The following is a 27,846-nucleotide window of genomic DNA, read 5'->3' as shown; positions in this document are numbered from 1 at the left end:
TGTAATCTTCGCTTCTCATCTATAGTCTTCTGTGAAATTCATATGCACCTTTTCTTTTTGTATTAATGGTTCCTAGCAATCAACCAAGCTGAGTAAGGACAACAGAGGCTCCTCTAAGGAGCCCTCCGTTGTGGGCGGTGGCCGCGGTGCCTTATGGGGAATGTAGTCCGGAAAAGCGTCGACCGCCCTTTGGAAAACCTGGGAAGGACGGCCCGGCGGCCTCTTCTGCGCATGTGGGGCCTCGGCTCTCTACGTGGGCGCGTTTACGTGTTCTTCTTTAGGCTTTTCCCGCGGAGGGTCATGCAGCCGCCGGGGTGCGCCGTTCCGTGGTCACCTGGGTCTGGTGAACTGGGAGCGAAGCGGGTGCACTCACAAGTTAAATGACTGGCGGGGAGCTCCGAGCCCTCGGGGGCTGGAGGGGAAGTGGCTGGGCGGAGCTGGCCTCGGTCCGCGGAGAGTGGGTGCGCGCTCTCTTCGCATCACTCTCCAGGGAGGCCCGGCTCCGGGTTTCCCATGGTCCCGGAGAAGGGGAGCGAGGGCCGGGCTCCTGACCTGCAGGTCTCATGGCGGGCGCTCCCTGCAGCCATTCATTGCCTGAAGAAGGTGCTCTGTGAAGGTGCAAGGTTTGTACATCCAAATGGCTAAAATCTGATCCCCAAAGTTCCGCTGAGGCGCTTGGATCTGCAGCCTGCTGGGCTGGGTTGAAGAATACTGGAGGACGTTAGGGAAAGGAAGGAGTATTTATAGAAACAAATATGGTAATCATTATATTAGTTATTTTATACTAAGCATTTATTAGAAGAAAGATGTGAGCTTCAGTTGAAGAGAATGGCCAGGGTGTAGATATGACTGGAAAAGATTTCAGGGGGCTGGCGCTGGGGGGTGATGTCTGCAGCGCTGCAGGTTTTAAGAGCATGATGTTTGTGTCCAGACCAGGTGCTGCCACAGAACAGCACTGCATCCCAGGGCATGTTATTTCATCCTGTTTTCTCATCTGTAAAATGAGCCTAGGAATAATATTTGCCCCATAGGGTTGTTCTGAAGTAAAAAGCAAGCCCAGAATATAATACACCCTCGACACGTATCCCTTGCAATCAGTGTTAACAAAGATTTTTAGATATCTCCCTCAATCCTCCCAACCAGGCTGTGAAGTCGGCATTACTGCCCCCTGTCGGAGCACATTTTAAAACCTCATTTACAGAGAGCTAAAGTGATTTATTCTCTGGTGAATGAGTTGATTTTAAAATGAAGTCTATTTTACTCCCAGTCTCATGATCTTTGTAATATGCATTCCCCTCTGCCTACACCCATTGGGTTTTTTCTGGCATGATGACTTGCCTTCTGTGTGCCCTAGAAAGCAGTTATACTATGTATTTTGATAATCAAACCATTGGACCTATTTTCCTTAGGTCACAAGGTGTAATCGAGGCTTCTGGGCTCTTTCTGCCTCCTGCGGTATTGTCTCACTTCTCAGCGGCCTTGATTGGATTTTAGGAAAGGTCCAGCTCACCAGGCACTTGAACCTTGGGACCCCAAGAGCAGATTCCAGCTAATGGAAAAGTGGCTGCTACGCCCAGGTGGAAACAAAACCATCCCAGTGAAGGAAAAAGCAGAAGCCTCCAAGGACAGAAATCACACCTGGAAGAACATGTTTCTGAACTGAAATCCCTAGGATTTTAAGGCTGAGACAGAATTCCTGAAAGGAGCATATTCAAGAGTTACTGGACCAGAATTTTCCTCTCCAGGGTGAGCAGAATCTGGGTGATCATACCATATTCAAAGACCATTGATTATTGTGGCTCAGCAAAGCCTCAGTTCAACTTTCAGAAGAAAGATGTGAGTTGCAATGGAAGGGGATGGGCAGGGTACAGATTTGTCAGGAAAAGACACTTCATTGGAGGATTGGTGAGGCTGTGAGTTGGAGGCAAGGGGTACCAGGCGTAGCTAAGGAGATTACTTTCTAAACACATACGTGTCATTCCCTGCAATCTCCACTTTTTCTTTTTTTTTTTTTTTAAGATTTTATTTTCATTTATTTATTTATTTTTGGCTGCACCGGGTCTTAGTTACGGCATGCATCCAGGATCTAGTTCCCCAACCAGGGATTGAACCCGGGCCCCCCTGCATTGGGAGCATGGAGTCTTACCCACTGGCCCACCAGGGAAGTGCCCTCCACTCTCTGATTGTTCTGAGTTGCTTGAACCATGTTTCTCACCTGCTCATGTCATTTCAACTCACTTGATGCAGTCTTGTGTCTGCCGCCACCACACTCATGAATCTGTTCTAGTAAATATTTTCAAATCCAGTGGGTATTTTCCAGTTCATGCTTTACTAAACTCTTTGTTGCATTTGACAGTCTGACCACACCCTCCTTGAAATGCATCTCTGAGAATGTCTGTGACGCCACAGACAAAGATACACTTAGAGAGTTGCCGCTTTCCCCCCATCCCATTCTACCCCATTCCTGTCGCCCCCATTCTTTCCAATTATTCCCACCTGTCCCCTGAAAGTAACCAGTTTCTTTGGTTTCTGGTCTACCCTTTCTGTATTTCCTTTTGTACACATAAGCAGATACATGTGTATTTTCTTACATCCCCTTTCTTACATAAAAGGTAGCATACTATAGATACTCTTTCTCACTTACCAATATAGCCTGGGAATCACTCCATATTGGTCCATAGAGATCTGCCCTGTTATTTATGCCTTCTAATATTGCTTTTGGTCACCACTCTCTCTTCTGAGCTTCAGAACCATATATCCAACTGCCCACTGGACATCTCTACTTGTATCCTTCACAGACTCGAGCATGGCATCTGAAACAGCAATGCATCAGTTTCCTATGCTCGATTCTTTTTTTGCTTTTGTTTTGTATTCCTAATCTCAGCATATGATGCTCCCAAAATAATCTGGAACAAAATAATCTGCACATTATATCTCCCATGCACAACCAATTAGTGGCCAAATCCTCTGGCTCCTCATCATGTAGGATTGATTCCCTCCTTCCCACCCCTACCAGAGCTACCTGTGGTCATGTCTCACCATGGCGTCCTAGTTTTCTTCCCCTCTAATTTGATCTTTAAGCCATTTCCCATTTTTCTAGAGTTGGGGACAGCAGACATTTTTTGTAAAGGACCAGATAATAACTACTTTTGGCTTTGCTGGCCCTCTGGTCTCTGTCAAATCAACTCAGCACAGCTGCTGTAGTGTGACAGCAGTACAGAATACGTGTAAACAAATGGGCATGGCCGGATTTGGGTCTTAGTGGGTTGGATTAGGCTCACAGGCTGTAGTGTGCCGACCCCTATGCTCTGGAGCATTGCTTCCAAAATGCAAATTTGATCACAAATCTTAACAGTCCTTGCTGACAAATATCTCTTTATGGCTTTCCATGATCACAACAGTGGTCTCCAAAGTGGAGGATGGGGGCACCCCAGGGATCCACTGGGCTTCTGTTCACCTCAGATTAAATGTATTCTTGCAGAGATTGGTTTCATTCAAGGACCTGACTGCGGACTTCACCCAGGAGGAGTGGCAGCAGCTGGACCGTGCTCAGAGGCTCCTGTAGAGGGATGTGGTGCTGGAGAACTACAGCAGCCGCATCTCGGTGGGTAAGTACAGCTTCCCTGTGTAACTACCAAGAGATGTGTTTGCTCTATGTTGCAAAAACATGTTGAATTTCATTATTTAGCCTTGAGTTTCAGGGGAGAGAGATGATTAAACCCTTTTAGGCAATGTTAGTGTCGTGCTTGTGCTCACTGCCCTCCCTCCACCCTTCCCCTGAATGTTCTAGCTCTAATGACCTGTTGCTGGACATCTTCATCACACAGCTTTTGAAGCTGTCTTTCTTCATCCTTCAAGTCCCCAAAGTCCAAAGGGCTTGGTCCAAGTTCTATATCATTTTAACAGGGTATCAACATTAGCAAACCAGATGTGATCTTCAGACTGGAGCAAGGAGAAGAACCATGGACAGCAGAGGAATTCTCAAATCAGAACTACTCAGGTGAGTGATAACTAAGCAGGTGGAAACCAGTGGAAATGAGAGTTCTGTGGTGGTTAGTGATCATAGTTGGCATCTTTGTAATGTTCCTCAGGAATCTCTTTTTATAGGCCCCAGACCTTGGGAAGTAATTGAGGACAAATGACTGTCATGCTGTAGATACTTAAAAACATTGTCCCCGAATAAAAGTACTTCTTTTTTTTTTTTAATTTTTATTTATTTATTTGTTTGCTTGTTTATTTATCGTTGGCTGTGTTGGGTCTTCGTTGCTGCGTGCGGGCTTTCTCTACTTGTGGCGAGTGGGGGCTACTCTTCGTTACTGTGCACGGGCTTCTCATTGCAGTGACTTCTCTTGTTGCAGAGCACAGGCTCTAGGCACGTGGGCTTCAGTAGTTGTGGCGCACGGGCTCAGTAGTTTTGGCTCGCGGGCTCTAGAGCACAGGCTCAGTAGCTGTGGCACACAGGCTTAGTTGCTCTGCGGCATGTGGGATCTTCCTGGACCAGGGCTCGAACCTGTGTCCCCTGCATTGGCAGATGGATTCTTAACCACTGCACCACCAGGGAAGTCCTAAATGTACTTCTTTAATCGAAATTTGTAAAGATTTTTGCTGCTAAGTTTATCCATCCCTGGTATACAGACCCTCTTTTAGCATACTCTGAACTTTAGTTCTGTGGCATTCTCTTTTGCCTACCTGACCCCACCTTCCTTTAACATAGACTTGTTGTATATTCAGACATTCATAGGTCAGTCTTAAAAAAATAAATCTTGCTTGATTTACACAATCTATTTGCAAATCTAGTTGCATTCCACGTTTCTCTCCATCCTTTAACTGAGAGACCAGTTTCACTTTCCATGCTCAGTCCCACTGGGTGGGGACTAGGGTGAGACAACCAAGGTGCCTCAGATACAAAACTTAAGAAGACACTCACTCTTGGGGGGGGGGGCTGCATGTGCCCTAGAGGTCACGCCTACCTCACCCTAGTTCCAGCCCTGCTCAGCCCACAATCTTTCTTTCTATTCTTTGTATTTGTGCAAATTCTGAAGTTCCCATGTCGCTAGCAAAATTTGAGACTCACGCCTTCCTTCTTTGTCTCTTTGTAACTCTGACCATCTCTCTGAAGTCTCTGTCTCCTGGTCTCACGGTCTCTGAGTGCTTCTTTGAGTCTCATCTGTCTTATTCAATACCGTGTCAGACACACTTGCAGTATACTTTGTGCTTACTGTTCCTTGTGACTGTTTTCCTTTTTCCATGTCAGAGGTACTCGTATTCTTTGCTACTTTCCTCTTCCTTTCATCCTGTTAAACAGGCTGGTGTGGGTGGGCTGGCTTTTTTTCTATTTTTTGTTTTTTTCTTTCCCCCAAATCAGTAGGAGATGTTTGTATTTGACATTTCCTTAATCCTGAAGAGCTGGGCCGGTCCACCACAACAAGGCATTTGTAAGGAACTCTCATTTCATAGCAAGTGTGTCACGGATCACATGTTATTATTAATGGTACTCCTTCCTAGAAGCTGGTGATGCCTTAAAGGAGGACAAGGAAATCCAAGGCAAACATTTGAGGCAAATTGTATTCTTCTGCAATAAAACACTGATTACAGAGAGAGCTACTGTATTTGGGAAAACATTTAATCTGGGCATGAATATTGTTCCCTCAAGAAAATCACCCTACAGATATCCATGTGGAAACAATTTGAAAACTAATTCAGAAGTAATCGTTGCAAAGAAAAGCTACTTTAAAAAGGTTCCTGATGAATACAGTAGATGTGGGAAAACGCAACTCGTTTCTAAGCAAGAGAAAAGTCGTTCTGGAATGAAACAATACAAATATAATCCAGTTAGGAAAGCCAGAAGTCAAAATGAAGATTTTATTCTGCACCAGAACATTCAGGCTTTGAAGCAACCTTTTGGCTATGACAAATGTGGGAAAACCTCTTCAAGAGGGCAGTCCTCTTCACATAGAGGAGGATACATTCTGAAAGGAAACCAAATTAATGTAGTGAATGTAGGAAAGCCTTTTCTAAGAAGTCCACCCTCATTGTACACCAGAGAATTCATACAGGGGAGAAACCCTATGTTCGTAATGACTGTAGGAAAACTTTCCGTGTAAAGACAAACCTTACTAGACACCAAAGAATTCGTACTGGAGAGCGACCCTATGAATGCAGCGTATGTGGAAAAACCTTCACTGACAAATTGGCCCTCATCATGCATCAGAAAATTCAGAGGGGAGAAATCCTATGAGTGTCATGAATGTGGGAAGACCTTTTTTTTGGAAGTCAGCCCTCACTGAACATTTCAGGTTACACACGGGAGAAACCTTACGAATGCAAAGAATGTGGGAACGCCTTCAACAAGAATCTTACCTCGCTGTTCATCAGTGAACTCACAGAGGAGAGAAACCAAATGAATGTAAAGAATGTGGGAAAACCTTCTGTCATTCAGCCCTCCATGTGCATCAGAGATCTCACACAGGAGAGAAACCCTACAAATGAAATCAGTGTGGAAAAATTTTATGTATTAAAGCAGCCCTCACGGCACATTAGATAACTCATAGAGGAGAGAAATCTTACCTATGTAACAAATGTGGGAAATTTTTCTGCCATAAGTCAACACTCACTATACATCACAGAACTCACACTGGAGAGAAACGCAGTGTGTTTAATAACTGTGGTAGAACATTCGCTGTGACGTCAAACCACAGTGAATATAAGAGAGTGCACACAAAGGGGAATCTTTATGAGTGCAACGGATGTGGACACGCCATCAACAAAAACTCACACATCAAGCATCAGAGAACTATATGGGGGAGACCATATGAATGTAGCGAGTGTGGGAGAACGTACTGCCGGAAGTCGGCCCTCACTTGCCATCAGAGGACACACACAGGATAGAGACCCTACGAGTGTAATGAATGTGGGAAAACCTTCCACCAGAAGTTCTCCTTTGTTGAACACCAGCGAACTCACACTGGGGAGAAGCCGTATGAATGTGCTGAACGTGGGAAATCCTCCTGCCATAAGTCAGGCTTCAGAGTACATCGGAGAATTCATATGGGAGAGAAACCCTAGGAATGTAACAAGTGTGGGGAAGCCTACCATCGGCTGTGGACTCTCACTGAACATCAGAAAATACACACAGGGAGAAACCCTATGAGTGTCACGGATGCGAGAAAACATTTTGCCACAAATCAAACTTCTTGCTACATCAGAAAACTCATAAGGAATGAATTCCGAGAAAGCGGTGATCAACAAAGGAACAAATCAGGTAATTTACACAATGCTAAAACTCTGTGGATAGGCATAGAGGAGTGAAATTGTATAAACACAATTAATGTGAGAAAACTTTCAGCCATAAATCAAACCTCATTATCACATCAGAAAACTCACACAGGAGAGAAATAGAGCGTGTTTAATAAATGTGTTGTAACATTCACTGGGCACCATGAAAACGTTCAACAATTCAAACATTATGCCACGTGTGCCTCCCTTTTAAAATAATGAAAGAGATGATGTTTAAGTTAATCTGTTCCTTTCCACATTGTTGTGTGACAGTATGAGGTTTGAGGATCTAACCTTATTTTATTCCACATCAAAACCAACTGTTCTTATGATAATTTAGTAGCTTATAATTTCCTAATTTATGGTGCTTTAAATTCTCAGATTGCACAGGTTGGGTTTTGTGTTCTAACTCTGTCTCCATAGCCTTCTAGTAACGGACCCAAATCCCTTCATCTGCAGAGGTGGTAATAAGGGGACTAACCATGGTATTCCGTCCTCCTGGTTCCACATCCTGCCTGCATGATAGAGCTTCCATAAAAACCCCAACAGTATGGGGTTTGGAGAGCTTCCAGGTGGAGGTGCTGGGAGAGTGGCTTCCCCAGGAGCTCCATGCCCCTTCCCACATATGTTGCCCTACGCATGTCTTCCATCTAAATGTTCACCTGTATCCTTTATCATATCCTTTTATAATAAACTGGTAAACAGCAAGTAAACTGTTCACCTGAGTTCTGTGAGTTGCTCTAGCAAGTTAATCAAACTCTAGGAGAGGGTCATGGGAACCTCTGATTTATAGCCAACCTGTCAGAAGCACAGGTGACAACCTGGACTTGGGATTTGAAGTTGGGGTTGAGGGGCAGTCTTGTGGGACTTGTACCCTTACCCTGTGGGATCTGACACTATCCCCAGGTGGGTATAGTCAGAAATGAATTAAATTATAAGACACTCAACCAGTATCACAGAATTGCTTTGTGTGGGAAAAAAACCCACACATCTGGTGTCACAAGTGTGAATGTGGTGGTAGTGTGGGATAAAGGAGAAACACAGGAGAACTGAGTTTTTCCTGCACACAAGGGTTAAGACTTCAGTGTATCTTTTGGAGCGACTCACATCAACCTACAACACCCTGTTGGATTCTGTCCTCAAACGTGTGACAGTGAATTTAAATAAGGAATTAATTATTAAAAGCAAAAAAAGGAAGTTGTACACACTATGTTAGTGTTTAGATGACATTTGAAGCCTCTATATAAGCATTTCTAGCTTCTCTCTCCACTTATCATACCAATAACTCTTATTATTTGCTTAAACAGTGGAAATATGTGTTTTAATATTAAAAATCCAATAGGAAATTAAGATTTTTCAGCTGAAACTTGCCAATGAGAATGTCTTGAATGGCCTAACTTTTGCATAATGGCTATCCTTTTATCCTTTTTATTTTCATATAATTAGAGACTTTTGGCTTATAATTAGTGATAGTTCACAGGAAACATGGCAACAGATATAAAAAGAATATGTTAGACATTTCTTATTGGAATCTAGGTTTCTATTGAGTCTGGTGTTAGCAAATTTGGAATACTAGACTTTTCAGTACAAGCTGTTCTGTTCTCTTAAGCTTCTTTCTTTTCTCCTTATAGTATAGCCTTTACAGTTAGGGGCCATGTTGGAAATTCTTGATTTTTTTTAAAATTTATTTATTTATTTTTGGCTGTGTTGGGTCTTCGTTTCTGTGCGAGGGCTTTCTCTAGTTGGGGCGAGCGGGGGCCACTCTTCATCACAGTGCGCAGGCCTCTCACTGTCACGGCCTCTCTTGTTGCGGAGCACAGGCTCCAGACGCGCAGGCTCAGTAGTTGTGGCTCATGGGCCCAGTTGCTCCACGGCATGTGGGATCTTCCCAGACCAGGGCTCGAACCCGTGTCCCCTGCATTGGCAGACAGATTCTCAATGACTGTGCCACCAGGGAAGCCTCCTTAATGTTTTTAAGCACATAAAATAATTCCTGTTAAATTTGACTCTAAACCAGAATTTTAAAGACCAAAATTAGGAGTAATTGCCAAATTTTCCCCTCCTTATCCCAATAACCATTTTACATTTTTATAATTGTATTTATAACATTTATTTTGTACTCATTTTAAAACTTATTTCAGTTGCATTTTCAGCTCATATATAACTTAACAGACACATTATAGTTTTATAAGTTATTTGCAAAAAGTGAACTTATGTACCCACCTTTTCTTAGAGATAAAAAGCACATAAGGAACGATCATGAGACGAGGGGCCGCATCTGGGGATTACAACAATTTAGCTCTGTGGCAGCGACTATTATACTCTAATATCTGGGAAAGCAGAGGTCAGAAAGATGAGAAAATGACCCTCGAAGAAACAAGTGTTGTCTTTCCATCACTTTCTATGGATTGAGGCCAGTCCTAAAGAGACTTGTTAGACTACGCCCATCCCACTTGGCTGAACAGGGTTAAGCTGCCACCAATGATTATGGGAACCAATTCAGGAAAGTCTAGATTTCTGACACAAGGCCTGATTGTATCCAGCATTACACACCAGTATTAGCATGCACTAGAAAACTTATGATTTAGTCATCAGGGAATACAGGAAATCAACTTATTACAGATAACACTATGAGTAATAAATTCTCCAGGTCCTGAATCTAAGTCCTAGAATTGTTGCAATCTCTCCATCTCCTCTTGGTTCTCCAGATACATCCAAGAGTGGTGCCAGCTATTTGGGGAGGCTGGGTGTCTCCGAGTTGTTTTCATTTAGAACAGGAGCAGAGACCATCTTCTCACCACTGACCCACAACCTTTGGATTTCTCATGTCTACCCTCTTAACTCTTTATCCTTTAGTTTTTTAAATAGTGACCCACTTTTTGTTTTTCATTGTTCACTGGCAAAGTTTCTTCTTCTTCAGTCTGAAGTTTTAATTCCAAAGAGATGGGTTTTGTTTTCCTTACTTACACTTAGATTAGGGTTTCATCCTCTCCATACAAAAGTTTACACTTTTAGAGAGCTACCTCTATTAAAAATATGATTTTATTCACCCAGTGAAAATAGATCATGAACAAACAGCAAAATGAATCTGTTCTTTTTACTACACCCTTTGAGCTGCCTCTTAGCCTACTTCCCATCATAGGAACTGCCTCATTCAGTTTCATGTTTTGCTTGAGCATGTTTAACTATTTTTGCTCAAAGATTTGAGTCAATTATAATATAGAAAGTACATCTCTGATCACATCTTCCCGTTTCTTCAACATGTATTTAAATTTCTAAAATATTCCATACAGGATGAATTCATGCGGAAGAATGGGCTTTGGCTAAAACCCTTTCCACATTGATCTCTTTGGTTTAGATTTTTGATTTCTAGTAAAAGGTAAGTGATTTCTAAGTGCCTTCCTGCATCTTCTATAGTCTTAGGGTTTCTTTTTATCATGAGTTTTCAGATGTCGAGAAAGTTTAGAGTTTAGACTGAAAGCTTTTCCACATTGATTACATACGAAGGGTTTCTCTCCAGTATGGATTTTCATATGCTTACTAAGGTTTGAACTATGGTTAAAAAGCTTTTGACACTCACTACATTTATAGGGTTTCTCTTTAGTATGAATTTTTTTATGTCGGTTAAGGTCAGAGTAATAGCGAAAGGTATTTTCACATCCGTCGCATGTAAAGGGCCTTTCTTCAGAATGAATTTTCTGGTGTTTAATAACATTTGACTGATGTTTAAAGGTTTTTTCACAAACATTACATTTGTAGGGTCTCTCTCCAGTATGAGTTCTTCGGTGTCGCGTTAGATCTGAGAAACGGACAAAGGTCTTTTTACAGTCATCACAGATGTAAAGTTTCTCCCCAGTGTGGATTTGTTGATGACGATTAAGATCTATGAGCTGGGTAAAGGTCTTCTCACATTCATTACATGAAAAGGGCTTCTCTCCAGTATGAATTTTCTGATGTTTGTTAAGATTCGATTGGCTTTTAAAGGATTTTTCACAATCATTACATTTGTAGGGTCTCTCTCCAGTATGAACTCTTTGATGTAAGAGAAACTGTGAATATGGATTGAAGTCCTTTCTGCAGTGATTACATGTGTAGTATTTCTTTCTAGTATGAGTTTTTTGGTGTTGAATTTTTTCTGAGGAACTGTGAAAGGTTCTTCCACAAAATGTACAGACAAAGAGTTTCTTTTGTGGAGGAGTTCTTTGATGCTGAGTCAGATTTGATCTCTTGCCAGCATGAAATCTCTGATGTGTAATAAGGGATGAAAGAAACCTGAAGGCCCTCTGACACACATCACATTTGTGTGGTTTCAGTCCGCCGTGTGTGCTCTGATGTTGAATAAACTTTGAAGCTCTGTTAAAGGTTTTGCCACATTGGTTACATTCAAGGTGTTTATCCAGAATATAAATTCTTTGGACCGTTGTAAATGATGCGGGATGCCTAAAGTCCTTTGCATTTTCATCGTATCTGTGGACTTTCTCTACCTTGTGAATTCTCTGGTGTTCAGTAAGTTGTGATCTATAGCTAAAAGCCATGCTGCAGTCACCACATTCATAACGCTGAACAAAAGTAGAAGGTTTTTGATATTTTGCATGGTGAGAGCTTTGCCTGAAGGTATTCATAGATTCATAAAAGGCATGATAATTCACCAGTGATGGTTGACATGCTAATGGGAAGACAGTATGAGAAAAATAAAATTAAATCCAGGCATCACAACAAATGAGATCACTAGTTAGTGGGGTAGCAGGGAGAGAAGGGTTCAGTGACTGAGGACTTTGGAGGGGTAGGAGGAGAAGTTGGAGTTTGTTAGGGGAGGAATGAGAGAGAAGTGTTCTCCAAGTACAAGGATAATTTAAGTGATCAACGTGTATCCAGTGAAAAATTTATTTCAACTTGAAATACTTAACATTTGTAACTGAAAAATGACTCGTTGAAATTGTAATCACCAAAACAGAAAAGTTTAAAGACTCTAAAAAGAGCCACATGAAATTCTAAGCAAGGATTAAAGTTTTATTTTCACTAAGGTCCTTTAAAATCTCTCTCTATAGATACAGCAATTTGTGAAAGTGATTATACTTTAAATACTTTCCTTTGAACAACAAAACTGGGGATTTCTCTATGAGTAAATATTAACCTGGTTTATCAATTTTACTAATATTTAATATTTTACTTTATGACAGGGTTATTATTGATTGGGCCAGTGCTCTACTTGGATATTTGAGTTCTGTTTATTTTTGTTATTGCCGAGAACACTAAGAACAATCATATATACACATCTTTGTTAATTTGTTGAAATGTATTCTAGGCATAGATTCTTAGAAATGAAAAGGAGTCCTATTTTTTTATGTATACACACACCACACTCAGGTAAGTTCTTATATTGCATGAGCACATCTTTACTTTCTAGTATCTTGATAACACTAGACTCTATCAAACTTATGACCCCACAGTTTGACAAAAAGATAATTTCTAACATTTATTTTTTTGGGTAATAAAGAAATCTAAATGAAAATGGGTTAATTGCTAGGAAATTTTTTTAATTAAAAAGGTTAATTAACAATGGAAAACTAGCATGTGTTTCTTTTACCCTCATCATTCTAGATCTTAAAATGCTACTGAAGTACTTAGAAAATATATGGCTACAGAGAAATAGTTTAAATATATACATGACTAATACTGTCTAAAAGACATTGCAACATAAGATGAAATCAGGTGGTAATAAAAAAGAACAAAGTGAAAATTGATTTGAAGATATAATATTTAAATAAACCTAATAGTTCACATGTATAGAAAAATGGTATGGCCAAAGACAAAGTTACACAAAGACAACACAGTAACCTGGGAAACCTGGTTGGAGAACCCAGAGGAAAAAGGACTGAAGAAATGGAATATGTAACTCAAAAGTTAGAACAGTCAGGATTAAAAGAGAAGTATCACCATCCATTAATATAAGTCCCATAAGGAAAAAAAATGTTAGAAGATTTGCCAACTTCAAATGGCTTAATATATGGGCAACTGGAATCTCTGAAAAAGATGAGAAAGGGAGATGGAAGGACCAGAAAGAAAAATATTTAAAGAAATAATGGCCAAAAAATTTCCAAACACAAGTGAACACTATAACCTCACAGATCTAAGAAGCCCATCAAAGTCAAGCCTAGGAAACATGAAGAGAATCACAGCAAGGCATATCACAATCAAATTGCTCAAAGTCGGTAATAAAGAGAAAACTGTAAAATCAACCAGAGGGGGAAAAAATGCTGTACATGAAGATAAGGATGACATCAGATTTCTCACTGGAATACTGCAAGCAAAAAAAAAAAAAAAAAAAAAAAAAGGAAGATCTTTAATGTTTAAAAGAAAAAGAAAACAAAAACCTATCAACCAGAATTCTATGTCCAGCTAAACTCTTTCAAAAATGAAAGCAAAGGAGCTTCCCTGGTGGCACAGTGGTTAAGAATCCGCCTGCCAATGCAGGGGACATGGGTTTGATACCTGGTTCAGGAACATCCCACATGCCATGGAGCAACTAAGCCCATGTGCCACAACTACTGAGCCTGTTCTCTAGAGCCCGTGAGCCACAGCTACTGAGCCCATGCGCCACAACTACTGAAACCCGTGAGCCTAGAGCCCGTGCTCTTCAACAAGAGAAGCCACCGCCATGAGAAGCCCATGCACCACAACGAAGAGATTCCCTGCTCACCGCAACCAGAAAAAGCCCATGCATAGCAACGAAGACCCAATGCAGCCAAAAATAAATAAATAAAATAAATAAATAATAAAAATAAATTTAAAGAAATAATTTTAAAAAATGAAAGCAAAAAAAAATCAGACATACAAAATTTGGATTTAACCAAAGGAATAAAAAAAACAATCATAACTACATGCTAAATATGTAAGTTTGTTTAATAATGATAAAGAGGTCAGTTAATCAGGAGCATTGTTTATGCACCTACAGAGCTTCAAAATACATGATGCAAAAAGAACGTCAAAGAGAAATAAATTCATAATTATAGTTGGAAATTTCAATACCCCACTCTCAATAATTGATTCAAGAGGTAAGCACAATATCAAATATAGTTGAACACAACTATCAATCAGCTTTCACCTTAAAATCTTAAAAGAGCAAATTAAACCAAAGTAAGAAAGGAAGTAATAAAAAAAAATCAAAGCAGGAATCAATAAAATAGAGAACAAGAAATCAGTACAGAAAAAAACAATAAAACATAAAGCTGGTTCTTTAAGATCAGTAAAATTGATAACCTAGCCAGACTGATCAGGAAGACAAAAGAGAGGACACAAAGTATCAATGTCAGGAATGAAAGAGGTGACTTAACTACAGATTCTCTAGCCATTAAGAGTAGTAAGGGTATATTATGAAGACATATATAGACAACTGATTTTTTTTTTCACTAAGGTGCCAAAGGCAATGCAGTGTTTTCACTCTAGGTGAAAAGGAGTAATTAAAACTACAAGAAAGACATCCTCCAAATACAAACAAACTGGAAACAACCCAAATGCCTGTGAAAAGATGGATGGATAAGCAAATTTTGTACATCTATACAATGGATTACTTTCAGCAGTATAAAAGAATTAACTACTGATATATGCAACAACATGGGTGACTCAGAATAATTATGCTGAGTTAAAGAAGCCAGACAAATCAAAAACAAAAAGTGTGTACTGCACGATCCTATTAATATAAAACTCCAGAAAATGCAATTTAGAGTGACAGCAGATCAGTGGTCGCTTGGGGATGAGGGGACAGGAGGGAAGGGTGAGGAGGGGAGGATTGAAAGGGGACAAGGAAACCTCTGGGGATGATTACTGTGTTCACCATCTTGACTGTGGGACAGCTTCCCAGGTATATCTTTATGTCAGAACTTATCCAATTGTATACTGTAGATATGCACAGTTTAAGTCAATTATACCTTAATAAAATTTTATGAGACTGATGTACTGCCAGCTGTGCTAAGAGGGCAAATTATAAAACTGTTTTTGAAAACAAGAAATAACCTGATAATTTCCCAGAATTAAAGTGGAAAGACTGCAAATTGAAAAGCCCCATTGACCACCAAACAAGATAGAAAAGGAAAACCCAAACCAGGTAAAAATATCATGAGTTATAAGAACAACAGAAATGAAAATTCTAAAAGCTCCTAGAGAGAAGGTACAGATCACCAATAATGCTAAGAGTCAGATTGATGTGAAGCTTTTCAATGGTAGCGATTTGGCAAGAAGATAATGGAGTAATACTTTCACAGTGTTGGCTGAGGATCCTCAAAAATTTTAATTAAGACTGTCATATGATTCAGCAATCCCACTGCTGGGCATATATCCAAAAGAAATGACATGAGTATCTTGAAGAGATAAACACTCCCATGGTCATTGCAGCATTATTCACAAGAACCAAGATATGGAAACAACCTAAATGTCCATTGATAGATGAATGGGTAAATGTTGTATATATACAAAATGAAATATTATCCAGCCATAAAAAAGGATATCCTCCCATTGTGACAACATGGATGAACCTAGAGGACATTCTGCTAAGTGAAATAAGCCAGACAAAGGCAAATACTGTGTAATCACACTTGTATGTGGAATCTTTAAAAAGAAAAAAAAAAAAAAAACGTTGAACTCATAGAAACAGAAGAACAATGATTGCCAGGGGCAGCTGCGGGTGGGAAAAATAGACGTTGGTCAAAGTGTGCAAATGTTAATTTATAACATGAATAAATTCTGGGGCCCTAATGCATAGCATTGTGACTATAGTTAATAATGTATGCTTGAAATTTCATAATATGGACAAGATCTATGGGTTATACATAAAATAATCTAAAATACAGTCAAAACATTTGAGAAAAAAATAAATGTATTAATGAATGTAAACCAATATCTGAATAGAAGGTAGAGCAATATTCATCAATGGGAAGAAGGATGGCAGTTCTTCCCGAATTAAACTGTGCATTCAGTAGCATCCTAAAATAGCTGTATTTTTCATTTTTGAAACTCAAGTATTCTCAGAATTTATAAGAGAAGTACAGACTCTGAATAAATAGAGTTTTAATAAAAGAATCAAGGCAGAGATAGGCTCAATTTTAAAGTATTAAGTATAACGTAGAAGTATTGAGATACACTACAAATATCAATGAAAGAATCCATTCGTGGATGAGTAACTGATTTTGAACAAAAGGACCGATGGGAGTACCTCCCAAGTATCTGACCAGTTCAGCTATTCATACTCCTATCCCTTCAAAAATTTTAACCAGCACACCATTTAGTACCCTAAGACTGGAGGAACAAGGAAAGGAGTACAGGGGGAGGGATGAATGTGGGATAAAAATAAGATTTCTTTAGAAGCCCGTGGGGGAGCTCCTCTCCTGTCACTTGAGGGGTCCAGCTTAGTCTGACCAGTTGGGATGTGAGCTGGGATGGCCTCCACCTGCTTGTTGCTTGTCAATTACCTGGGCATGGAGCACTTGTCACCTCTCTCTCCACCATCCAGGGCTCCTTCCCTCGCCTCAAAGAGGCTGTCACTTCTGCCTTGTAAGTCCAGTGTCCTAAGAAAAATAAATGACCTTGACCATGCTGTGGTTATTACAGAATTTAGACCCATACTTTTGGTGATAATGAATCTCATATCACCTCAAAAATCTCTCAGGAACTGTTCTGTTTAAAAAAAAAAAAAAGCCATTTACATTTTTAACAGTTCCCCAGCTATTTCTTAGGCAGACACGAGCCTCAGCGGCATGGTTTTTAAGGAAGGTGTGATGGTTTGGAGAATATGAAGCTTCCGTCATCACGAAATGAAAATGCCTATCACCACCCAGCGCCAATACTTTACCGAGGAATATCAAGTTGAAATTCAGCCAAGCATTTTCAGGGACTTTGCAGATGGTCCCATGGAAGGAAAAATTCTACCCTGGGCAGTTTTAAACTAACAAAGAAAGCTCTCCTTACCCAAAAACACAAGGTGATCACAGGTATCCAGCATCACATCCCGGTACAATTCTCTGTCTTCAGGGCTCAGATGAGCCCACTGGTCCGGAGAAAAGACCACAGCCACGTCTCTAAACTTCACTGACTCCTGAAATAACAATTTATTCTTTATAGGTGTACATGCTTTCATGTGGCCCTTGGTAGATATCTTTCAAGTTGTCCATAATAGGGAGGCAGGCAGACTATAAGGAATGAATATATACATACACACACGCACACACACATATACACAATGGAAACTGTAAGAAATAAACTTTGTCCTTGTAGAGTCTGGAAGGCAAAATTACCTATCCTCATGAAAAAGTAACAGCTAAAGAAACATACATTTTGTGTATGTGTTTGGCTGAGGAGTCAACGGAGTGAAGCTACCATCTGCAGGATTATGACTGCCGGCCTCTAATCGGACTCCCAGCCAGGTGGAATAATAAGGACGCTCCTCCTGCCCGACCATTGGACTGGGACATCGTTCTCTTCCTGCCTTCAGACTTAAACTGAAACACCACTCGAGTCTCAAGCCTGCCAGACTTCAGACTGGAACTTACACCATCAGCTCTCTTGGTTCTCAGCCTTTCAGACTTGGACTAGAACAAAACCATTGGCTTTCCTGATCTCCAGCTTGTTGACTGCAGATCTTGGTACTTCTCAGCCTTCATAATTACATTATTCTCAGCCTTATAATTAGTCATTATATCTATATCTATATAATATACCAATATCTATCTATATCTGTATCTATATGTATGGATATATCCTGTTGGTTCTGTTTCTCCAGAGAACCCTGATTAATACAATCACTTGTTCAGTGCCATACAGTATGGATTGGTAGAGATTATATGGGCTTGAGGCATCAAGGGAGACCTTCAAAAATGAAATCAGTTTGAACTGTACTTTATATGAAAGGACAGACACCTTTGGTTCTAGCCATGATGGAATAGTTGCTCTGAATTACCCTCTCACTGTGAAAGGGCGGAAAAAGGTAGATAAATATACAACCACTACTTTTACGCCCTGGAAAGCAACCTATTCAGGGTTTTGATCCTTGACAGAGGAAAAGCACGTCATCCTGGCATTCTCTTTGATGGCATTTCTAGAGCCACAGTGCAGGGACATAGAACCCAAGTAGAAAGCAGTGACCTTGCTGGATGTAGGGATTGGGCATCGGAGTTTGGAGCTTCCAACATAGCTGGCATTTGGAGGGCAGGGTGCTACACAGGGAGCCTTAAACGCTTGTATGAAAATTTCCCTTGGGTCCTTGGCTGTCATTGGAATTGTGCCTACACGGGGCCAGGCTTGAAGAACAGCTGCTGGGATACTGAGTCAGACAGAAGTTTTGAAGGTCATGCAGTGCTGGTAAGAAAGTGGGATTCCAGCCAGAGTGGAGAATGGGGTGATGGGGCATTTTGTTGAGGCCATGCACCTGGAGTTCTATACCCAGTGAAGATATCCTTTAAAAACTAAGGCAGATATAAACGTATCAATTTGGACTTGAAAATTGAATGACCAATGACCATAACAGAAATGGAAAACTTCTCTACCAGAAGAAATGTCTTGTTAATTTTTCTTGTATCAGTCTGTTATGGATTCATAGTGGTCCCCGAAAAAAGATACATGGAAGTCCTAACCCCCAGGACCTAAGAATGTGACCTTGCTTGAAAATAGGGTTTTTACAAAAGTAATCAGGTTAAAATGAGATACAAATGGGCCTTAATCTAATGGTTTAGGAAAGGGAAATCTGGATACAGAGGCTGACATGCACTGAGGGACAACTTTGTGAAGAGACACGGGGAGAACACAATGCGAGGATAAAGGCAGAGACCAGGGTGATGCACCCACAAGCCAAGGAACACCAAGGACTGCCAGCAACCACCAGAAGCCAGGGGAGAGGCCTGCAACAGATACTCCCTTACTTACAGCCCTGAACAGCCAAATGTTATTAGGCCTGTAAATTGGTATTTAGGAAGGAACTCAGAAGTAAGTGATTCACCTGTGATGTCACCTTTAGAAATGAAAGATCCATTTTTCTCCTCTTCGTCCTTCTGTTCTCAGGGCAAAACAGGCTCCAGTGAGCTCACACCTTAAAACTGAGGGCAGAAGTATGTGAGATCAAGCACCCATGTCCCCCATCCCCACCCCAAATCACTACCACCTCAACCACATACACAGAGGAAACCAGGAACGCACGACAGCCTCCCAACCTGGGCCTGAAGTTTCCCCTCTTCTCCTGGGCCCTACAAGGAGCCCACACACGATGCTGCAGTAGCTGGGATTTCAGGTATATTGGGCCTGTCCCCCCGTGCCAAAGTGTGCTGCTCTATTTCCTAGATCTGCAGTGAACAAAACTTCCTCTGCCTTGCAGTGAAACAGGGCGTGAACTCACCCTCTCAGAGAGGTCAGCCCCAGCACGGCCAGCAAGCCTGGCACACACCTGAGCCTGCTTATATAGAGTCCAGACCATCACACCCAGGATCTTCTCATTTCCCAATCAAGGCCAGTCACTGCCTACAGGACGGGGATACTGAGTCAAAGAGAAGTTTTGAAGGTCACACAGTGCTGGTAAGAAAGTGGGATTCCAGCCAGAGTGGAGAATGGGGTGATGGGGTGTTTGGTTGAGGCCATGCACCTGGAGTTCTATACCCAGTGAAGATACCCTTTTAAAATGAAGGCAGATATAAACGTATCAATTTGGACTTGAAAATTGAAGTCATGAAGTCATTGGTCATGACCATAACAGAAATGGAAAACTTCTGATCCTGAGTATATTGGAAACAGGAAGGATTAAGGGATGTAGGATGGTCTGGTCAAGGTTTAGGGTGGAAATTCCCCAGTGGTCGTATTCATGCCTGCTGTGTACCCCAATCATGATGTCATATTACACACACTCCACTTGATACTCTTCCCACTTGGATCTTTGAGATGAGGGGGGTCTCATGTGGTGCCCCTCCCCCACATGAGGCAGCTGCCCGGAGGAGGAGAGGCAGTTACCTGCATTTGGCAGGGAAATGGTGTCAAATAGCACCTCCACTTTCCCATGGCCCGTCAGTGACATGGAGGAATCCAGCATGTGCTGCTTGCCCCACGCAGGGGCTGGGAACGATGGAAGGGTGTGGTACACGGAATAATGACCATCACCACCCCCAACAGGGCCACATCCTGATTCCCAGAACCTGTGAATATGTTACCTTACATGGCAGAAGGGACTTTGCAGGTGTGAGTAAGCTAAGGATCCTGAGATGGGGAGAGTATTCTGGAATATCCAGGTGGTCCAGATAGAATCAAAAGGGCCCCTATAAAAAGGAGGCAGGAAGGTCAGGTGATGAAGCCAAGAGCCCAGGAATGGTAAGCAGCCTCTGGAAGCTGAAAAAGGAAAGGAAACGGATCCTCCCTGGAGCCTTCCAAAGGAATACAGTCTTGCCAATACCTTGGTTTTTTCACCTATTTCAGACCCATTTCAGACTTCTGACCTCCAGACTGTAAGATAACAGATTAGTGTTGTTTTAAGGCCCTTATGTTTGTGGGGGGTTGTGATAGCAGCAGGGGAAACGTGCAGAGGGCCAGAGACTGAGACTGGCCTAGGTTGGCATGAGGCGGGCATAGAGGGTGGATTCATGGACCAGAGGCTGTGAAGGGGGATGTCAGGTCCAGATGCTCACTCTCTCTAAAAGCCAGGGGGACCAAACGGTGCAGCAGGACAGAAGCCAAAACCGAAGCCCAAGCAGGGTGAGATGCCCCAGGCAGAGGCCAGCCAAACCTGGACACTGAATCTGCCAGCACCTTGATCTTGGACTTTCCAGCCTCCAGAACTGGGAGAAATATTTATTGTTTATAAGCCACTGAGTCTATGACATTTTGTTCTAGTAGCCCGATCAGACAGCACCCAGCCCTGAGACATCCGCCTGCTCCTTCACTTGTTTGGCCTTCATGCAGGGAACACTTAATTCAGAGGCACAATAGGAGGAAAGGGAAGGAGCACATGTGGGGAGAGGATGTGCCTGAGAGCATCTCTAAAATCAGAGCCTCATTTCGCAATCAGCTGACAGCTTCAGAAGAGTCTGTTTTAAGAACGAAGGTGTGCAGTTACCTTAGAGCGGTATAAATACATGTTTCCTGCCATCATTTGTGGCTGAGCAAATAGAGTTGGATTATACAGAAAGTAAAGACGGTGACATTTTGCATCTACTGTGGCCATTTTAGCCGGCTGCAGGAAGATACTGAGAACCTAGCAGGTGCTAAGCCCTTCCATACTCGTGACCTCATTTCCTGACAGTCTCCCTCTAAGGAAATCATCATTCTTATTTTGGAGTCAAAGAAAGGGAGGATTCAAGATATAAGCGATTTGCCCAAGGTCACATAGCACTGAGGGGCAGCACAGGGCTTCACCCGCTGATCTGTCTGACTCTAAAAGACTGGGATCAGGACTTCCCTGGTGGTCCAGTGGTTAAGACTCCTCGCTTCCACTGCAGGGGACGTGGGTTCGATCCCTGGTGGGGGAACTAAGATCCCTCGTGCTGTGTAGTGTGGCCAAAAAATAGGAAAAAAAAAATTTTTTTTTAATTAAAAAAATAAAAGACTGGGCTCTTTGGCACTCCCCTCAAGGGCATAATCCTGGGCAAAGTTCACATTTCTAAGGCTGTCCCTTCCTCACCTGGCCACATTTTTACTTAGCCAGGCTCATCAACTCCCTGCACCCACTTATTTTTTATACTTCGTGCTGCACAGTTTTTAAAAATAGATGTTATTTTCTCTTCCAAGACTTCGCTCATGGAGCCAGGACTGTACCTTTTATCTTTCTATACAAAGCCTTTAGTTCTAGCATCTAGCACTTAATATGCCCAAAAAAAGGCGTTATTTTGAGAGTCTCCTACCACGCATCCATTGTACTAGCATGAGTTATTTTATTTCAGCATCTTGAAATCCCACTGGTGTAGGTACAATTGACTCATTTTAATGAGTAGAAAATCCAAACAGATTAGTTTTCTAAGATCACACGGCCAGTTGTAGTACTGATGGGATGTATCCCAAAGGTCTTTGAACCCAGGGCTGGAGATCTTGACAGTTGCCACCAAATTCTCCATCACTGTAATTATAGAGGCAGAAATGATAATCTGCTTAATATTAACAAGCTTTAGGGGTTTAGGTACCTAACCTTGATGTACCTCTGTTTTCTCATCTTTAAAATAAAGGTGTTGGGTTCTTTCACATTGTTTATCAGGAGCATGATACAAACATACCTGAGCTTCTGCAAGTATAACCTGAGACTGCACAAAAAAATGAAGACCTTTTGAGTCTCTTATTTTTTATTTTTAATAATTGACAATTTATTCAGATATTTATAGATTCATATGTAGTTGTAAGAAATAAGAAAGAGATCCCATGTACCATTAAATCAGTTTTCCCGATTTAATCAATGGGAAGAGTGTACCTGTACCTGTACCTTCTCTCTAGGAGCTTTTAGAATTTTCATTTCTGTTGTTCTTATAACTCATGATATTTTTACCTGGTTTGGGTTTTCCTTTTCTATCTTGTTTGGTGGTCAATGGGGCTTTTCAATTTGCAGTCTTTTCACTTTAATTCTGGGAAATTATCAGGTTATTTCTTGTTTTTAAAAACAGTTTTATAGTTTGCCCTCTATAATCGTCACATGACGATTGGTGGCACGTTATATGTTTTTAAAAACTGCAGTAAAACAGAAATAACATGAATGCAAATACGTATTGCCAAGGACCTAGGGATCACATTCAAATGACTGGATGGCAAACTTTACATGTTAGCAAGATAAAAAGAAATTGCTTAATCTTTTTTTCCCCCTGTATTAAAATAATGAGTCTTAGATGACAAAGTAACAAGATCCAAGATACCTTAAATCAAAATATTTATGAAAAGTTCAATAATGTTTTAGAGCAAACAAAAAACAAAAAGGCGAAATTAAGGAGATCATGCGTATTCTAAATTTAATTTTTTCTGTTGGTTCGTGTTGGAGCGTGTCAGTGCTCCAGACACACAGGCTCAGTAGTTGTGGCTCACGGGCCTAGTGGGATGCTCCGCGGCATGTGGGATCTTCCCAGACCAGGGCTCGAACCCGTGTCCCCTGCATTGGCAGGCGGATTCTCAACCACTGCGCCACCAGGGAAGCCCTTTACATTTGTTTTTATACTCTTAGAAGACATCTATGATTTTTACCAAAAAAATAAAAAATCAATGGCTTGTATTCTTGTGTAAAGAGCATTTTATTTAAAAATATATTGTAAACTCCCCCATGTCAATACATCTCTGCATTATAATTTTTTTAATGGTTTCCTAATACCCCAACTTATGGGCTCCTACAAGCTCATTTCTTTTCTTTCTTTCTTTTTTTTTTTACATTTAGATTTTTGACAATGTGTTGCTGTTAACATAAACTTTAAGAAGTACTTATACCTGTATCTTTGGACAATCATTTCCTTAGTTCATATTTCTAATAATAAAATTGCTCCATTAAAGTGCAGGCTTTTTTAAAATGTTGGTACAGAGTGGCCTCCAAATTGTTTTATAAATTACATTCCAAATAGAAATTTATGAGAATAAACATTTCCCCAAATTTATGCCCCCATGGATATCATTTTTCTTTATCATCTTTGCCGAGTGTAAAAACCAAAAAATGTATTTAAAAATTTGCATTTTTTATTTGTAGTTCATGGGCTGCTTTCACATATTTATCCCTCATTTGCATTTTCCCTTTTATTACTTTTTCCTTCATATCCATAGATCATTTTTATGGTAGGGTGATCTTCTTACAAATGTGTAAGAGATAATTAAATAAAGTCAGTAAACCATTTCTTTCATATACTTAACAAATATATTTTCACCTAGGTTTTTTTTCTGAAAGTAAGGTTTTAAATTTTTCTACAGTAAAATTCAATAGTCATGGACTTCCCTGGTGGCGCAGTGGTTAAGAATCTGCCTGCCAAGGCAGGGGACATGGTTTCGAGCCCTGGTCTGGGAAGATCCCACATGCCACAGAGCAACTAAACCCGTGTGCCACAACTACTGAGGCCACACGCCACAACTACTGAAGCCCGCACACCTAGAGCCCGTGTTTCGCAACAAGAGAAGCCACCGCAATGAGAAGCCCGCGCACCACAACAAAGAGTAACCACCCTGCTCACTGCAACTAGATAAAGCCCGCGCGCAGCAACGAAGGCCCAACGCAGCCAAAAAGAAATTAATTAATTAAAAAAAATTCAATAGTCATTACTTTTATGGTTTGACAGCCTGCCATCCCTACGCAGAGATTAAATGAGAAAATTCTTTTCTATTTTCTCTGGGTACTTGGTGGCTTAACTACTGAAATGTTAAATCAAGAATCCATATGAAATTTATGTGGTATAAAGGGTAAATTTATGTGGTTTAAAGGGTGAGAGAGATAATCTTCCCCTCTCCCCACACTGCCTCTAGTTTCCTAACATGATTTCTTGACTACCTCATTTCTCCCCTCCCCCCATGGTGCCCTACTTGGAAATTCCACCTTTATCATACTGTAAATTCTTATGAACTCTTGGGTACCTGTTCTTTAATGAGCCAGAGGCAGCTTTTTGAATATTATGTTAATATTATTCATATTCATATCTGATAGGAAATACAGGTATTTTGATTCTTTTTAAAGTCCTGGCTATTTTCCTAGGTTTTTTTTTTTTCTGTTCTTCCAGATGAAATTTAGATGTGTTCAGTAAAGTAAAATAAAATTAAAATTAAAGAAAGAAACCACATCACTCAACTTACTGAGATTTTGATTGGAATTTTGTTAAAGAATGTTGTCTTCCTATCTAGGAAGACAGTACATGTCTCCGTTCACATTTTAATGTCACACAGTAGAGTGTAATAGTTTCTTTTGTGTAAGTTCTGCCCAGTTCTTGTTAACCTAGTCCTAGATACTGACTGCTACTGTGACTGGAACTTATTTCCTATTACTACTATTGGCATAAGAGAAACAATTGATATAAAAGTACGTTGACCTGCACATCATCTTAATCATGGAATCAAAGTTAATATTACCAAAAGTGGGACAAACTGACATCATGTGTATGAAACTGATCTGGTATAATTTACTGAGAAGAACGTAACATCCATTATGTTATGCCAAGAAATGTATAACCTGAATTTAATTGTGGGGAAACAGACAAATCCAAATGAAGGAACACTTCAAAACAAGTCTGTCCTCTTCAAAGTTACCAATGTCATAAAAGACAAAAAAGGCTGAGGAACTAGATGAAAGAGGTCTAAATGACATGACAACTGGATGTAAGGAATGACTCTGAATCAGATGCTAGATCAGAAAAAAAAAGTTATAAAGGACATTATTGGTACAACGGGTGAAATTTGAATATGGTCTACATATTTGATAATAATAGTATATCAGTGTTCACTTTCTTGAATTTGATTTGTGGTGGTTATGTAAAAGGATTTTCTACTCTTAGAAAATGTATGCTAATTTTAGGGGTGACAGTTCATGTTTGAACTTACTCTCAAATGGTGAGGAAGATGAGAGAGAGGAATTGAGAGAATGCAAATGTGGCAAAATAATAACAATTGTTGCTAAGTAAACATTTTACAGGTGTTCATTCGTAATGAATCATTCCTGCAACTTTTTTGTAAGTTTGAAATTTTTCAAAATAAAAATGTAAAAAGAATAAGAAAGTTATTAACCACTTGTTTAATGACAAGGTCAAAATAACACTGCACTTTTAGGGTCCTATTTTAATAAAGGTATCACCTAACATGGTCATTTCTGGGAGAGGAGATTATGTGTACTCTCCTTTGATCAAATCTTCGTTTGTTTTATGTGTATCTGCCGTTTTAGCCACAGTTTTGGTGTATTACTTTTGAAATCCAGTTTTGAGTGGAGGTGGACAAATTATCCAACTCACCAAGTAAAGCAGGAACTCTTCTGACATTCTCTAACGAAGGGGACGCTGAGACTTATGGGAAACGGAGTCCCGAATTTGATGGATTACCGGGAGGAGAGGGCAGGGAACTGGTCCCTCACAGCTCCTTCGGCGCATGTGCAGTTCTCCTCATTGTTCGCCCGCTCCCTGGTCTCCAGCTTCGCGCGGCAGATAATTCCGGAGCCTCCCGGTCTACGCATTGCTCAGTGAGGGGTCCTGCACGAAGGATGTGCGCTACAGGTGAGAACCTGGTATGGAGGGGGTTTTTGCTGAGCTTGGGGTAGGTTTTGTGCCCACACCTGGTGGAAGCAAAAACTTGGGCGAATCCCACGCAGGCTGAGACCCTGTATAGCACTTGTTCCTGAGTCTGGTCTGCCTTTGCCGCTAAAGAAAGCCAAGTGACAGAGCAGCTTGGCTACGGACCTACAGGTTCCACGAAGAGGCTAAGGGAGAAGCGCGGGTTACTAGGTCACAATGAAGTGCGCTGAGAAAAAGCATCCAAATGGTAACGAGCTGTTTCCAGAAGCTCCTCGAATTTGCATGTGCCCTGGCCAGCCATTCATTATCGAGTCAAATCCAGGACACTGGCGGGGGTGAGAATAAATTCTGATAACATTTATTATGTGCAGGTTGATTTAAGAGCCTGAATTTGAACTAAGACAAGTTCAAATTCTAGCCTGGCCACTGAGTCTCCATGGACAAAATGATGAGCCTCTAAATCTCAGTTTCCCCATCTGCCAAAGGAAGTTATTCCAAAAACCTGTCTCAAAGTTGTTTTGAGGATTGAATTAAGATAACCTGTAAACACTCAGCAGCGGTCCTGGCATTCACTAAGCACCCGGGAAATGTTAACTGCCTTTATCACTGTTCTTTTCATTAAGATCGTTATTGGTTCTCAAAGACCCCCTGGAGAGTCAGTATTACCCATCCCATTTTAACTGACAAGAAAACCAAGACTCTGGAGGGGAAGTCTCCAGGCCAGTAACTGAAGGAGCTGGGATTACAAACCTCAAACAGTTTTATTTCCAAATCCCATGCTGGGTTTTGTCCAGCAGCACATCCTTCACAGGACTAAGCAGAGTGGCACGTCCCTAAGAGCCAGAGGGAAGGACCTGGAGTGCACCGGGACTGAGTCTTCTCCAGAAGCTCTGGAGATTTCTTGGTTTCTGTTCAGAGCCCTTGGGTTACTGCATAATTGAGGCTTCTAGACTCTCCTTTCATTGTCTGTCTGTCCTCTGCCCACTGCAGTTTACAGACTCCCAAGCCAGATTTTCTGGCAGTGGTTCTCAAAAAAGCATGTATCAGAAACAGCTGGAGGGCTTGTTAAAACCCAATAGCTCTGTTGGGCCTCACCCCCAGAGTTTCTGGTTCAGGAGGTTTGGGGAGGGGCCCAAGAATTTGCATTTCTATCAAGTTCCCAGGTGACACTGATGCTGCTGGTTGGGGACCACTCTGTGAGAACTTCTGTTGTAGAGGATGGTGAATTCACTGCAAGAGAGAGTTGGGACTGGGGCTGAAGATTCCAGTTGTTTGAATTTACCCTCCCCGCTCCCCAGCCAGGTACAAGTTTTCCCTGGATCACACAGCTCTTGTGAGGAAAGAAAGAGGGGGGGGGGGGTTTACCAGGAGCAGGACTCTCACCTGGGAGATCCTC

The 27,846-nt window shown here is 41.2% G+C and overlaps 1 protein-coding gene across 3 annotated transcripts in view; it reads left to right on the top strand.

Annotated features, from left to right (window-relative positions):
- The first annotated feature begins 288 nt into the window (after window positions 1-288).
- The window catches only part of ZNF334 (zinc finger protein 334), a 57,477-nt gene continuing 29,919 nt past the window's right edge, over window positions 289-27,846 (top strand). For all 3 annotated transcript variants that reach the window (XM_057530180.1, XM_028167298.2, XM_057530179.1), the window contains exons 1-5: window positions 289-623; window positions 1,410-1,746; window positions 3,482-3,608; window positions 3,907-4,000; window positions 26,214-26,432. In XM_057530180.1, coding sequence (XP_057386163.1) covers window positions 3,570-3,608; window positions 3,907-4,000; window positions 26,214-26,432 — 352 coding nt within the window. In that variant the 5' untranslated portion in view covers window positions 289-623; window positions 1,410-1,746; window positions 3,482-3,569. The remainder of the gene's footprint in view (window positions 624-1,409; window positions 1,747-3,481; window positions 3,609-3,906; window positions 4,001-26,213; window positions 26,433-27,846) is intronic.

This window comes from Balaenoptera acutorostrata, chromosome 15 (genome assembly GCF_949987535.1).
Source record: "Balaenoptera acutorostrata chromosome 15, mBalAcu1.1, whole genome shotgun sequence".
NCBI classification, from domain to species: domain Eukaryota; kingdom Metazoa; phylum Chordata; class Mammalia; order Artiodactyla; family Balaenopteridae; genus Balaenoptera; species Balaenoptera acutorostrata.
This window is presented reverse-complemented; position numbering and strand designations above follow the sequence as displayed.